This window comes from Jaculus jaculus, chromosome 4, assembly GCF_020740685.1.
Source record: "Jaculus jaculus isolate mJacJac1 chromosome 4, mJacJac1.mat.Y.cur, whole genome shotgun sequence".
Classification (NCBI taxonomy): domain Eukaryota; kingdom Metazoa; phylum Chordata; class Mammalia; order Rodentia; family Dipodidae; genus Jaculus; species Jaculus jaculus.
In genome coordinates this window covers 42,777,151-42,791,372 of record NC_059105.1, presented here as the reverse complement: position 1 = coordinate 42,791,372, position 14,222 = coordinate 42,777,151, and the positions used below count along the sequence as shown (strand labels likewise).

The following is a 14,222-nucleotide window of genomic DNA, read 5'->3' as shown; positions in this document are numbered from 1 at the left end:
GCCTAGAAAAGCCTAGAAGGAACTCTTTTCTTTTTTTTTTTTTTTCTTCCGCCTCCGGGTGTCCGCCGCGCCGCCGAGTCCTCGCGACCAATCACCGCGCGCGCTGGCGTCGCCGCCCTCTCCCCCCGCCGAGCGGCCGGGGCGGGGGCGCGGGCCGAGCGCGCATGCGCGGACGGCGGCTTTTCCCCTTTTTTTTCACGTGTCCCTCGGTCCTGCCCGTCTGCAGGTCTCTCTCTCCTTGCGGTGGCGGCGCGAGAGCGGAGTCCGAGCTGCGGCGGCGAGAGTCATGGTGAGTTAGTTGCTCGTGGGCCCTGCTCAACCCGACGCGCACGGAGAGAGCACCCGCGCCTCCCTTCGAGCCGCCGCGTCCACTCGGTGGCCGGTGTCCGCCCGGGTCTCCGCATATGCGAGGCCTGACCGAGCATTTTCCTCCGCCGCGGAGGTCTTTGCACGCACGTGCGCCGCAGGGGGCGGGAACGCGTGCGGCGGCCCACCTGCCCGTGCAGGGTCTTTTTGATGGGTGTGGGTTATCTTGGAGAGAGCGTGTCTTCAGGCACGAAAATTGACCCTCAGTGTTGCCCGAAAAGTTACTGAAAGCACACACACGGGGGAAAAAAAAATGTTTGACCTTGGCGTTAACGAAGGTTGTCGTTAAAGTGGTCTGATTGCAGATAAAGGAGCCAACAAAGATCTTTAGCAGACATAAGGAATGGGAATGAAATTTGGCTTGTAAAGTGGGACGTTCGAATGCATTTCCTAAGGGAATAATCTGAATTTTTGAAAGCCAAAATCTGTTACGGGTAAGGCCCGTAAGTGGCATCACCTGTTGAGCATTATTACATATTAACATTTCTCTCTACAGGCGGGACAAGCATTTAGAAAGTTCCTTCCGCTCTTTGACAGAGTGTTGGTTGAAAGGAGTGCAGCTGAAACTGTAACCAAAGGTGGCATTATGCTTCCAGAAAAATCTCAAGGAAAAGTATTGCAAGCAACAGTAGTAGCTGTGGGATCAGGCTCTAAAGGAAAGGCAAGTTGGGCTACAGTGGGACTGATGTTCGTGGGGGAGAGGGGTTGGAAAAAAGTCCTGGGTTGTGATTAAAAGTAGCTTTTTAAACAGTTGATGCCACCTAAATTCACATTTAATCTCATTTTGAGGAAAATGACTGAAACTCTTCTTGTAAATTGTGAAGTTTATTACAAGATAAAAGTATACATTTGAACGAATTTTCTGATATCCCAGGCTTGATGGCCCATGTCTATAATCCCTGCACTCTGGACGATTACAGGGAGTTTTAGGCTGCCTTGGGCTAAAGAGTGACACCCAGTCTTAAAAAATAATAAAATTAAAATATTCCTTGGTAGCTTAGTCTGACAAAAGAATGTGCTGCACAAACTCTGGGGGCTTTTTAAAAATTGAAGAGCTGGAAAGCCAGGCGTGGTGGCGCACGCCTTTAATCCCAGCACTCGGGAGGCAGAGGTAGGAGGATCGCCATGAGTTCGAGGCCACCCTGAGACTCCATAGTGAATTCCAGGTCAGCCTGGGCTAGAGTGAGACCCTACCTCGAAAAATCAAAAAAAAAAAAAAAAAATTGAAGAGCCGGGCGTGGTGGTGCATGCCTTAATCCCAGCAAAGGTAGGAGGATCACCTTGAGTTCGAGGCCACCCTGAGACTACATAGTTAGTTCCAGGTCAGCCTGGACCAGAGTGAGACCCTACCTCGAAAAAAATAAGAAACAAAAATAAAAATGAGAGAATCCTGGCTTGTTGATTACATTTGTGGTCCTATCCCTGGGGGTGGTGGCTAAGGGCAGGAGTATCCAGAGTTAAAGGCCAGCCGAGGCCACCATAATGAGACCCTGTCTTGGGAAAACAAGAAAAGCGAGTGGACAGGAAACAGTTAATTTAACCTCTGACACTGAAAATTCCAACCTTAAACCCAGTAAAAGGCTTGCCTTCAGCAAGCAGTGGGGTTTGAGTTTGATCCTCGGGGTTTTTTGTTACTTTCAAATGCAAGGTATGATAGCACACATTTGTGATTCCATTCCTGGAGAGGTGTTTTCTGCCTCCCTAGCCAGTCTAGTCTACTTGGCATAGTCCAGGCCAGTTAAAGACCCTGTGCCAAAATGGATGGAGTTCCTGAGGAACCATTCCTGAAATTGCACACACTGAAGAAGTCAGATGGATCTACCCTTGATGTTCTCCGGTTAACTTGACAAACTTCAGTCTCAGTGAAGGTGTTTTGGGAAGTGAACATTTTGTCTATCCAGGTGTGCCTTGAATGAAGACAAGTAAATTAAATCACCAAATAAGTACGCTAAATACAGGATTTTTTATTTTTTTATTTTTTTTTTTGGTTTTTCGAGGTAGGGTCTCTGGCCCAGACTGACCTGGAACTCACGGAGATCCTCCTGCCTCTGCCTCCCAACTGTTGGGATTAAAAGCGTGCACCACCACGCCAGGCTTTACAGCAGCTTTTTTTGTTTTTCGAGGTGGGGTCTCTGGCTCAGGATGACCTGGCATTCACTATGGAGTCTCAGGGTGGCCTCTGCCTCCCGAGTGCTGGGATTAAAGGCGTGTGCCACCACGCCCGGCTACAGCAGTTTTTAAAACCATATGAAAATGATCAAATAGCCAGGCATGCACACATACAGAGAGAGAAAACTCTAGATGTCTTTGGCTAACAAGCAATCTTGTTGTTGTTCAATCTTTAAGGGTGGAGAGATTCAACCAGTTAGTGTGAAAGTTGGAGACAAAGTTCTTCTCCCAGAATATGGAGGCACCAAAGTAGTTCTAGACGACAAGGTATGTAAATAACATTACATGAAGTGGGGCTGTGTTTGCTTTTACTGTCATTAAGAGCTAATAATTTGTGTTTGTTTGCAGGATTATTTCTTATTTAGAGATGGTGACATTCTTGGCAAGTATGTAGACTGAAATCACCATTGAAATGGCACCATATGAAGCTGCCCATTCCACTGAAATTCTGAAATGTCTCATGTAAATAATTTCCATGCCTTTTATAATAAACTGGTGATATCTAAGCAACTGACATCCATTGTCTCAAATTTAGTTTCACTGTACTGTTATAAATATTTCCAAATAAAATAATGTAAATGAGTGGATAGTCTTTATTTAATAATTTAAAGTGGGTTTTGTTAACCTTCAAGTGTGTTATAGAGATGTTTCAAACGGGTTTTTGTTTTTAAATTTTTTATTTATTTGAGGAAGATGCAGATATAGGGAGAATGGACACTCCAGATGGATGCACCACCATGTGCATCTGTCTTAGGTGGGTCCTGAGGAAAACCTGGATCCTTTGGCTTTGCAGGCAAGTTCCTTAACTGCTAAGCCATCTCTCCAGCCCCTCAAATAGGTTTTTCTAGGTAAATGAGATTTCACAATCAATATAGTGTTTTATTGATGATATAATACAATGCCATAGATAAACATGTAGAACATAAAGTCTGCTGGGCTGGAGAGGCTGTTGACAATGCTGTTGGTTGTCTATCAGAACTCGACAGTAAGATCCTGTTGCTGAATGCAGCACTGAAAATCAAATGAACTGAGCTGTAAGCTACTTGTCATATGCTGAAAAGTGCTATGCAGCCTGCTGGAGGAGAAAAGGGTTTTAAATAGTAGGCTACACAACAGGCCACTAGGCAAAATGTTCCTCCTGGTGCACTAGTGGCACGTGTATTACAGTGAAATTGACTGCTCTCTGCATTTGAGGCCCACTGTAGTGGGGAGTGGAATTCATTCCTGGCACTGAAAACCTTGTCAAAAACCTATGGCTGAGAAGTCACAGGTCCTGGGGTGGAAGCAACTACTTTGGCTCAGCTAAATGGATATACTGTGTTCATCAAATTGCCCATAAAGAGCAGGGCATGGGGCTGGAGAGATGGCTTAGCGGTTAAGCGCTTGCCTGTGAAGCCTAAGGACCTTGGTTCGAGGCTTGGTTCCCCAGGTCCCACGTTAGCCAGATGCACAAGGGGCCGCACGTGTCTGGAGTTCGTTTGCAGAGGCTGGAAGCCCTGGCGTGCCCATTCTCTCTCTCCCTCTATCTGTCTTTCTCTCTGTGTCTGTCTCTCAAATAAATAAATAAAAAATTAAAAAAAAAAATAGCAGTGCATGGTGGAGAGGTAGGCTATGGTAGGAGGATCGCTGTTTGAGGGCAGCCTGGGCTAGACTGAGACCCTAGCTCAAAAGAAGCTAAACAAGCCGGGCGTGGTGGCGCACACCATTGATCCCAGCACTCGGGAGGTAAAGATAGGAGGATCATGGAGAGTTCGAGGCCACCTTGAGACTACATAGTGAATTCAAAGTCAGCCTGAGCTAGTGAGACCCTACCTTAGGGGAGGAGGGAAGCAGAACAAATTGCCCTCAATATGTTTATGCGCACATGTTAGTGCTGCTGTCACTTTTGGTTAGAAAAGTTTCTCTTCAGTTGGTGATGACTGTTGGGGAGACTCAAAACTCATCAGCGTGCTGAAAATCAGTGACTATTCAGTGTTTACCACTAAATGAGACCTCTATCACCTCCAAAGCTCGGAGCATTGTGGAATAGGGAGCAGAAAGAAAAAGCGAGGGCTGGAGAGATGGCTTAGCAGTTAAGGTAAGACTAAGGACCCCTATTCCCCAATACTGATGTGAGCCAGATGGACAAGGTGGCACACGCATCCATCCGGAGTTTTGTCTGCAAGTGGCTGGAGACCCTGGCATGCTCTTTTTCCTTCTAATAAATGAAAAAATATGAGAGCCAGAGGATAAGAAGTGCTTTGGAGCACTGTTCAGACATGAAGTAGCTCTTGCATCCATGACCTCACGGCAGCTGTCATTACTTGCATAAGACCTGAACAATTCTGGCTATCAACATTCTGTCATGGATGACTGAGGGGCTAGGTATTAGTTGGAAAGAAGAAAGGGTTCAGTAGAAGTGGGTGTAGAGGGGACAAAAGAGGGTAATAAGAGGAATCAAAATATATTATTTGCACGTGTGAAATTATCAATAAAAAGTTACGTCCTGGGCTGGAGAAGATGGCATCTGGAGTTCAGTTCGTTTGCAGTAGCAGGAGGCCCTGTCATGCCCATTTCCATTCTTTCTTATTCTCTTTCTCTGCTTGCAAATTTAAAAAAAGTCTGGAGGGTGGTGCACACTTAATTCCAGCACTCCAAAAGCTATAGGAGAATTGTCGGTGGGTTCAAGGCAAGCCTGGCCTGGCTTACATAGTTTCAGGTCAGATTGGACTAGAGTGAGACCCTGCCTCAAGAAAATGTAAATAGGGCTGGACAGATGGCCTAGCGGTTTAAGTGCTTGCCTGCAAAGTCTAAGGACCCAGGTTGGATTCTCCAGATGCACAAGGTGGTACATGAATCTGGAGTTTATTTGCAGTGGCTAGCGGCCCTGGTACACTCTCTCAAATAAATAAATAACAAAAAATGTAAATGAAAAAGAACATTTGTAAAAAGAATGCAAAAGGGAAGTGATAGTAGGCACCCAGTGGGGCTGCTTCAATATTTACAGCATTCTATGTTATATAGTACTCTATACACTGCCCTTTCCATTCTTTTTGTTTGTTTGTTTTTTCGAGGTAGGGTTTTACTTAATTCCAGGCTGACTTGGAATTCGCTAGAGTCTCCGAATGGCCACAAAGTCCTCCCACCTTTGCCTCCCAAGTGCTGGGATTAAAGGTGAGCAGCAACACAGCCAGCCCCTCTGCACTCATTTTAAAACTCGGGAAGGATCCTGCAGGCTTGGAACCTCATCACTCAGGAGGCAGAATCAGGAGCATCGCTGCAAGTTTGAGGCCAGCCTGGTCTACATAGTGCGTTCAAGGACAGCTACTGCTACATTGCAAGGCTCTACCTCTAAGTAAATAACATTCTTGGGGCTGGAGAGGTTGCCTGATGTGGTTTAAAGGTGGTTTCTTTCTTTCTGCGTTTTTCGAGGTAGCCCAAGCTGACCTGGAACACACTATGTAGTCTCAGGGTGGCCTCAAACTCACAGCAATCTTCCTACCTCTGCCTCCCAAGTGCTGGGATTAAAGGTGTGCATCACCAGACCCGGCTTTAAAGGTGCTTTCTTGTAAAACCTAGTGACCTGGGTTTGATTCCCCAGTTCCCATATAAAGCCAAATGGACAAAGTGGCACATGTGTCTGGAGGTTGCTTGTAGTGACAAAAGACCCTGACACGCACTTTCACTTTCTCTCTCAAAATAAATAAAATAATATTCTCCCTTCCCCCTGCCACAAGAGCTAAGGGCCAAAGCCAGATCCTTGTGTTTGCAAGGCAAGTGTTCTATTAGCACTGAGCTAAATCCCCAAGCCCAATAAAATAAGCTTTGGAAGAAAGTTTCTACATCTTACACATCTTCATGCTTTTCAGCATTTAACCCAGTGTCTTGTATTTCAGTTAATGGCCAACTACATACAAGAGAGTGGTTTCATAACAATGTATTACCTAGTGACCTCACAGCCATCTTTGGTTGTGCAAGTATAACCTGAAATAATCCATGACAGGTTTTTCAGAATGTATTCCTATTGTTAAGTGACACACAACTGTGTTTAGTTTTAAAATTCCCTCCAGGGGGCTAGAGAGATGGCTTAGCGGTTAAGCACTTACCTGTGAAGCCTAAGGACCCTGGTTCAAGGCTCAATTCCCTAGGACCCATGTTACAGATGCACAAGGGGCCGCACACATCTGGAGTTTGTTTGCAGTGGCTAGAAGCTCTAGCGCTCCCACTCTCCTCCCTCTCTCTGTGCCTCTTTCTCTGTCTGTTGCTCTCAGATAAATAAGCAAAAACAAATAAATACATAAAAATTCCCTCCAAAGCAATCCAGGTGTGGTAGTGCATACTTGAATTCCAGCCCTATTTGCAGGAAAAATCTAGAGTTCAAAGCCAGTTTGGGCTAAAGGCAAAACCTATCTCAAAACAACAAAATTCTCCCAATTGAATTTTGTTTTGGATATTTTGGATTAAAAAAATTTTAATATATTTATTTATTTATTTGAGTGAGAGAAAGAGGCAGAGAGAGGGAGAGAGAGAGAGAGAATGAGCATGCCAGGGCATCCAGCCATTGCAAACAAACTCCAGATGCATGTGTCACCTTGTGCATCTGGCTTACATGGGTCCTGGGGAATAGAACCTAGGTCTTTTGGCTTTGCAGACAAATGCCTTAACTGCTAAGCCATTTCTGTAGTCCTATATTTTGGATTTTATTTATGACACTTTATAGTTATATATTTTCTTCTAAACTTCAAGAGACCTCCATAAATATTCTTGCTTTCATACTCTGTGAGGGAAAGAATACTGTGCACAATCTTCATTACATATGAAGAGACATTTATTTGGCAGCTTGTTCAAAATCTTGTAATCAACTGGCAAGAGAATCAGAATTTTCCGAATGCTAGCCTAGCACTTTTTCTGCTGTTCTATACTGACATGTGAATAATCACTTTTACCTGTAACATTCCAGTAACCCTTTATTATATGTCATTGCATTGCTGATTAAGATCTTTTTAAAGCAATATTTAATTGTTTAAATTATTTTCAAGCAAAGAGAAAGAGAGGAGAGAGAGAGAGAGAGATAATGGACATACCAGTGACTCTTGCCACTGCAAACAAACTCCAGATCCATGCACCATTTTGTGCATCTGACTTTATGTGGATACTGGAGACTCAAACCCTGGCAGTCAGGTTTGCAAGCAGGCTCCTTTAACCACTGAACCATCTCTCTAGGCCCTCATTAAGATCATCTTTCTGCCAGGTATGGTGACACACACCTTTAATCCCAGCACTTGGGAGGCAAAGGTAGGAGGATCACTGTGAGGTCAAAGCCAGCCTGAGATCACATAGTGAATTCCAGGTCAGCCTGGGCTAGAGTGAGAACCCCCACCTAACTATCTTGAAAAACAAACAAACGAAAATAAATAAGTAAAAACAAAATAAAATTCTTCTTTCTGTTTTCCTCTTCTTCCCACCCTCTTGATTTGATTATAAATGTCCCCCATAGCCTGATGTGTTTTGAATGATGCCTAATTGGTGGCAATTTGAAAAAGTTGTGGAGCCTTTGGGAGGTGGAGGCTTGCTGGAGGAGCTGTGTTATGGGGGCAGAGCTAAGTCATTGACTACTTCTTCCAAGCTGATGTGACAAAATGTAATGCCCTTCTGTCTTGCTTGTGCCATGTTTTTCCCCACTACAATGAAACTTACACTTGAGGCTATAAATGGGGAGGTAGGAACAAACCTTTCTTCCCATAAACTGTTTATGGTTGGAGTGTTTTATCTCAGCCACAAGAAGGTAACTATAACACCAATCCCTCTTCTGTATTTGCTTTGCTGAGGACTGAACTTTTTGCTGGCGGGGCCAGCATGCAATCACTCTGTCACTGAGCGATACCACCATCCTTGATTAAGCTCTTTTAAATTTCTCCCCAACTGCCCACCCGATGCAGCCCAGTTTTAAAATTTTCATGTTTGGAGGTTACACTGTGCAGACCAACAGGAAAGAAAATGTGAAGGTTATGAAGTACAAACATTTCAGCTTTAAAGAACAAGGCCCTTTCTGTGAGCAAGGCCAGGGTTGACATCACCATTGGACTTTTCAAAGAAAATGAATTGGTATTTGCTTCTGAGGGTTTTTTTTTTTTTTTTTTTTTTTTTTGAGACAGTCTCATGTACCTCAGATTGGCCTTGGACTCCTGAACCTTCTGCTTCTCAAGTGCTGTTTGCTCCCAAATTTAACATTCATTCATATACTTTTTATTGTTTTTATATTTTTGTTGTTTTTCTTTTTTTTTAATTTATTTTTATTTTGAAAGTGACAGACAGACAGAGAAAGAGGCAGATAGATAGAGAATGGGTGCATCAGGGCCTCCAGGCACTGCAATTGAACTCCAGATGCATGCGCCCCTTGTGCATCTGGCTTATGTGAAACCTGGGGAATCAAGCCTTGAACCAGGGTCCTTAGGCTACACAGGCAAGCACTTAACCACTAAGCCATTTTTCCAACCCTTTGTTTTCCTTTTTTTTTTTTTTTTTTTTTTTTTTTTTAGGTAGGGTTTCATTCTAGCTCAGGCTGATCTGACCTGGAATTTACTATGTAATCTCAGGGGGGCCTCGAACTCATGGCAATCCACCTACCTCTGCCTCCTGAGTGCTGGGATTAAAAGCATACACCATCACTCCCGGCTTTGTTTTCCTTTTTTTTTAAAAAAAAAATATGTTTATTTGTTTGGGAGAGAAAGTATGGGCACTCCAGGGCATCCTGCCACTGCAAACAAGTCCCGGATACATGTGCCACTTTGTGTATCTGGCTTTATGTGGATACCAGGGAGCTGCTGTCAGGCTTTGCAAGCAAGCACCTTAACAACTAAGCCATTTCCCCAGCCCACTGTCTTCCTTTTAAGTGGTCTAAAATCACTTAGCAAATCTGAAATTAAAGATTTATTTTTTTAAAAGCCGTGCGTGGTGGCGCATGCCTTTAATCCCAACATTCAGGAGGCAGAGGTAGGAGGATCTCCATGAGTTCAAGGCCACCCTGAGACTACATAGTGAATTCCAGGTCAGCCTGAGCTAGAGCTAGTGAGACCCTACTTCCAAAAACCAAATAATAATAATAATAATTACTCTCTACACTCAGGGTAATTTCCACAAAAATCTGAGAAATTTTAAACTTATATTTAGAATGAGGTGGAGTGTACAGAAGGCCTTCCTAAGACTCTAATTGCTCACAGACCCCTCCCTCCTGTCTCTGGTAGAAATGCAATTCTTGAGTGTGATTTATCTTAGGCCCTCACTGTATTTAGTGTAAGAATTGGTAACTTGTGCATGGCCTCATTGCTAGACTAAACAGGCGGTAAAAGCCTTTGCATACTTGTGCCTCAGTGTCTGCCATCTTTCTCATTGTTGTGATGAAATACCTGACTAGCACAATTTAAGGAAGACAGTATTTGGGCTCACAGTTTAAGAAGGGACACAGTGCATTATGGCCAGATAGACATGGTAGCAGGATCCTGTAGTATCTTTGACAGCCAGTGGCAGAAGGGCCAGGGCCTCTCCATGGAAAGAAGACAGGCACAAGAGAACACTTGGGCTATAGAAAGAAGACACCATGAGAAAGAGCCTGCGTGTTGTTTCTCCTCTGTCCAGTGCAAACCCAAAAAGACTCAGATGTCCTCCACTTTCGGTAGAACGCACCTAGGTTTGTGGGGCAGAGAACTGGCACCGGGCTCTTTGCAGGCGTCTGCCTCCCCCAAACTTGGGCTGTTTTTTCTACTCATTTATTTACAAGACACTGTAGCCGAAGGACCTTTATTTAAAAATATTACCAGTTGCCAGGCGTGGTGGTGCACGCCTTTAATCCCAGCATTTAGGAGGCAGAGGTAGGAGGTCATCATGAATTCAAAGCCACCCTGAGACTACATAGTGAATTCCAGGTCAGTCTGAGCTAGAGTGAGACCCTACCTCGAAAAACAAAACAACAAAAACAAAAAAAATTACCAGTGTAGGACTTGAGATGTAGTTCAGTTGCTACAATGCTTACCCTGAGTTCAGTCATTTGTACTGGAACTGGAGGTGGTGGTATGTCCCTGTAAGCCCCAAACACAGGAGGCAGAAGCAGGAGGATCAGAAGTTCAAGGCTAAGCTTGAAACTTGAATGAGTTCAAAGATAATCTGGCTCTCTTTGTCTCAAAAAAAAAAAAAAAGAAAGAAAGAAAGAAAAGAAAAAAAATTACAGGGCTAGAGGGATGACTTAGTGGTTAAGGCACTTGCCTGCAAAGCCAAAGGACCCAAGTTCAATTCCTCAGGACCCACGTTAGCCAGATGCACAAGGGAGCACACATGTCTGGAGTTCGTTTGCAGTGACTGGAGGCCCTGGCACGCCCACTCATTCTCTCTCTCTCCCTCTTTCTCAGTCAAATAAATAAAATATTTTTTAAATTACAAAAAATAAAATAAAAAAGAAAATAAAAGCAGGGTGTGGTGTGGTGCATGCCTTTAATCCCAGCACTTGGGAGGCAGACATAGAAAAATTTCTGAGTTCAAGGTCACCCTGAGACTACATAGTGAATTCCAGGTTAGCCTGAGCTAGAGTGAGACCCGACCTGGAAAAACAAAAACGAATACACACACACACACACACACACATATATATAATTAACAGTGTGTATATATGTCTTCAGGAAAAAATCATATGTGCAAGCCAACTTCCATTTTTCAAATCCTTTTAAGCCATGTTCTAAGTCTCTGACAGCCATTCCATTTGGATCTACTTCACTAAACCTTTCCTCTCCTCTTTCATCTTTGGAGATTATGAAATGACCTTTCTTTAGACACATTTATCTACGGATAATGGATATTGGATAATGGATTTTTTTCTTGTGCAAATCTAGCTGACCAGGAACTCACTCTGTAGTTGCAGGCTGGCCTTGAAATCATGGAAATCCTCCAACCTCAGTCTCCAGAGTGCTGGAATTAAAGACATGCACCACCATACCTGTGTATGTGAGCTTTTTTGTAATTGCTTTGATCTCAGTGCTTTTACTTATTTTTGTATTTTAATTTTAGTTATTTATTTTAGATAAGAAAGAGAGTGAGCATGGGTGTGCCAGGGCATGTGCCACCTTGTGTATCTGGCTTATGTAGTCCTGGGGAATTGAACCTGGGTTCTCTGGCTTTGCAGGCAAGCGCCTTAACAGCTAGGCCATGTCTTCAGATCTCAGTCCTCTTTATAGGTCTGTTTAAATGGTTTATTTCTTCTTTCTTTAATTTTGGTAGGTCATATATATATATCTAGGTATTCATCTATTTCTTTTGGATTTTCCAACTTAGTGGGGTTTATGTTCTTAAGGTATGTCTTTATGATTTTTGTTTTGTTTTTCGGTAGTGTCACTCTGACCTGAAATTCACTATGTAGGCTCAGGGTAGCCTCAAACTCACAGTGATACCCCTATCTCTGTCTCCTGAGTGCTGGGGTTAAAGGTGTGGGCCACTATGCCCGGCTATGTCTTTATGATTGTTAAAGAATGATTTTTATTTGTTTATTTATTACACACACACACACACACAGAGAGAGAGAGAGAGAGAGAGAGAGAGAGAGAGAGAGAGAGAGAGAGGGCATGCCAGGGCCTCTAGCCACTGCAAACGAACTCCATCCAGATGCATGGGTCACCATTTGCATCTGGCTTATGTGGGACCTGGGGAATTGAATGGAGGTCCTTTGGCTTTGCAGGCATGTACTTTAACTGCTAAACCATCTCTCCAGCCCCCCTTTATAATTTTTAAAACATCTTTGGTATCTGTTGTAATGGTACCCTTTTCATCTCTAATGTTACTGATTTGGGTCTTTTCTCTCTTTTGGTAAGTTTCATTAAGGATTTATTAATCTTGCTTATTCTTTCAAAGACTCACCTGTTGTTTCAGTGATACTTTGTATTGTTTTTTTGTTTGTTTCTATTTCATTAATTTCTTTCCTGATATTTATTATTGCTTATGCTTAGCACATCTTTAAAAAAAATTTTTTTTTTATTTGAAAGAGAGAGAGGCGCAGATTGAGACAATTGGTGCACCAGGGCCTCCAGCAACTGCAAACAAACTCCAGGTGCATGCACCACCTTGTGCATCTGGCTTATATAGGTCCTGGGGAATCAAACCTGAGTCCTTTGGTCTTACAGGCAAGTGCCTTAACATCTAAGCCATCTCTCCAGCCCTCATGGTGATCCTCCTATCTCTTCACCTGAGTGCTGGGATAAAAGGCGTGCCACCACGCCTGGTTCTCCTTTTCTTTTTAAAAACTGTTTCCTATAAAAAAAAAAAGATGAAGATCTTATCAAATATGCATTAGAGCAAAAAATTAAAACTGAAGGCATTTAGTGTTGATTGTCAAAGGCATTATTTAAGCTCATTGACATATCCTGAACTCCTCAAAGTATCTAAACATTTTTATATTCTTTTGATTTCTCAGACTATACTTACACTTTTTTTCTTAGAGACAGATGTCACCTGTATAACTTGCTCTGTATACAATCAGCTAAGGATCAATGCTTTTGCCAACTACTCTTTTAAAAATAACTTGAAGTCATAAACAACTGCAAAAATGAAGATGTTTTTAAATAATTATTTTTTATTAACAACTTCCATGATTGTAAACAATATCCCATGGTAATGCCCTCCCTGCCCCCACTTTCCCCTTTGAAAAAAAAAATTTTTTTTTTTTTGGTCTTTTGAGGTAGGGTCTCACTCTAGCTCAGGCTAACCTGGAATTCACTATGTAGCCTCAGGGTGGCCTCGAACTCGTGGTGATCCTCCTACCTCTGCCTCCTGAGTGCTGGAATGAAAGGTGTGTGCCACCACGCCCAGCAACAAGATTTTTTTAAAAAAGATTTTATTTTTACTTATTAGAGACAGAGGGGCACACCAGGGTCTCTAGCCACTGCAATCAAACTCCAGATGCATGTGCCACCATGTTCATCTGGCTTACATGAGACCTAGAGAATTGAACCAGGATCTTTCAGCTTTGCAGGCAAATGCCTTAACCGCTAAGCCATCTCTCCAGCCAAGATTTTTTTTTTTTAATTCATGCGCCAAACGAAGACTTCTCATCAGTCGAGCCGTTCTAATAAACAAAACAGCATTTCTACATAAACATACAGCACATAGGAATGCAAACATTCTGAGATCACCTTGCTGAAATATTGTGCTTGTCTTTACAGATTTCAGTCTCACTATTGCACAGGCTTCCTGCAGATGAGAGCTTAATGCACAAATTTTGATCTCGTTGAAACCAACTGTTCTATATATATATATGTGTGTGTGTATATATATATATATATATATATATATATATCAGAGTAAATGTCCAAACAAAATTGGTTTTTAAATCCCAAAACTCAAGTCCAGAACACAAAGGCTGGTCCCTAGCTTGTGCTATTTGGGAGGGTGTGTAACCTTTGGAACTGTGGCCTAGCTAGCAGAAGTGGGTCACTGGGACTGAGTCTTGATGGTGATACCAGCTTCTGGTTTCAGCTCGAGCTCTGCTTAACTGCCAAGATGTGAGGAACTGGCCCTTCATGCTCCTGTAGCTATGAACGGATTCCCCACCATCATGTCCTAAAACTGTAAGCCCAAAGTGCTAAGCTTTCATTACAGTTTTGGGGGTGGGGAAGATAAGAGTCGTGCTCTGTAGTCCCCCACTGCTCTCAATTCAAAGCAATCAGGCTCCA

General features: G+C 43.1%; 1 protein-coding gene across 2 annotated transcripts in view; it reads left to right on the top strand.

The window, feature by feature from the left end:
* Positions 1–173: 173 nt before the first annotated feature.
* Hspe1 (heat shock protein family E (Hsp10) member 1) overlaps positions 174–14,222 on the top strand; it is a 63,597-nt gene continuing 49,548 nt past the window's right edge. The window contains exons 1-4 of one of the 2 annotated variants that reach the window (XM_045147679.1): positions 174–289; positions 863–1,027; positions 2,713–2,802; positions 2,884–3,117. In XM_045147679.1, coding sequence (XP_045003614.1) covers positions 287–289; positions 863–1,027; positions 2,713–2,802; positions 2,884–2,934 — 309 coding nt within the window. In that variant the 5' untranslated portion in view covers positions 174–286 and the 3' untranslated portion in view covers positions 2,935–3,117. Of the gene's footprint in view, positions 290–862; positions 1,028–2,712; positions 2,803–2,883; positions 3,118–14,222 lie in introns of those variants that run through there. The other variant, XM_045147680.1, reaches the window with a different exon arrangement.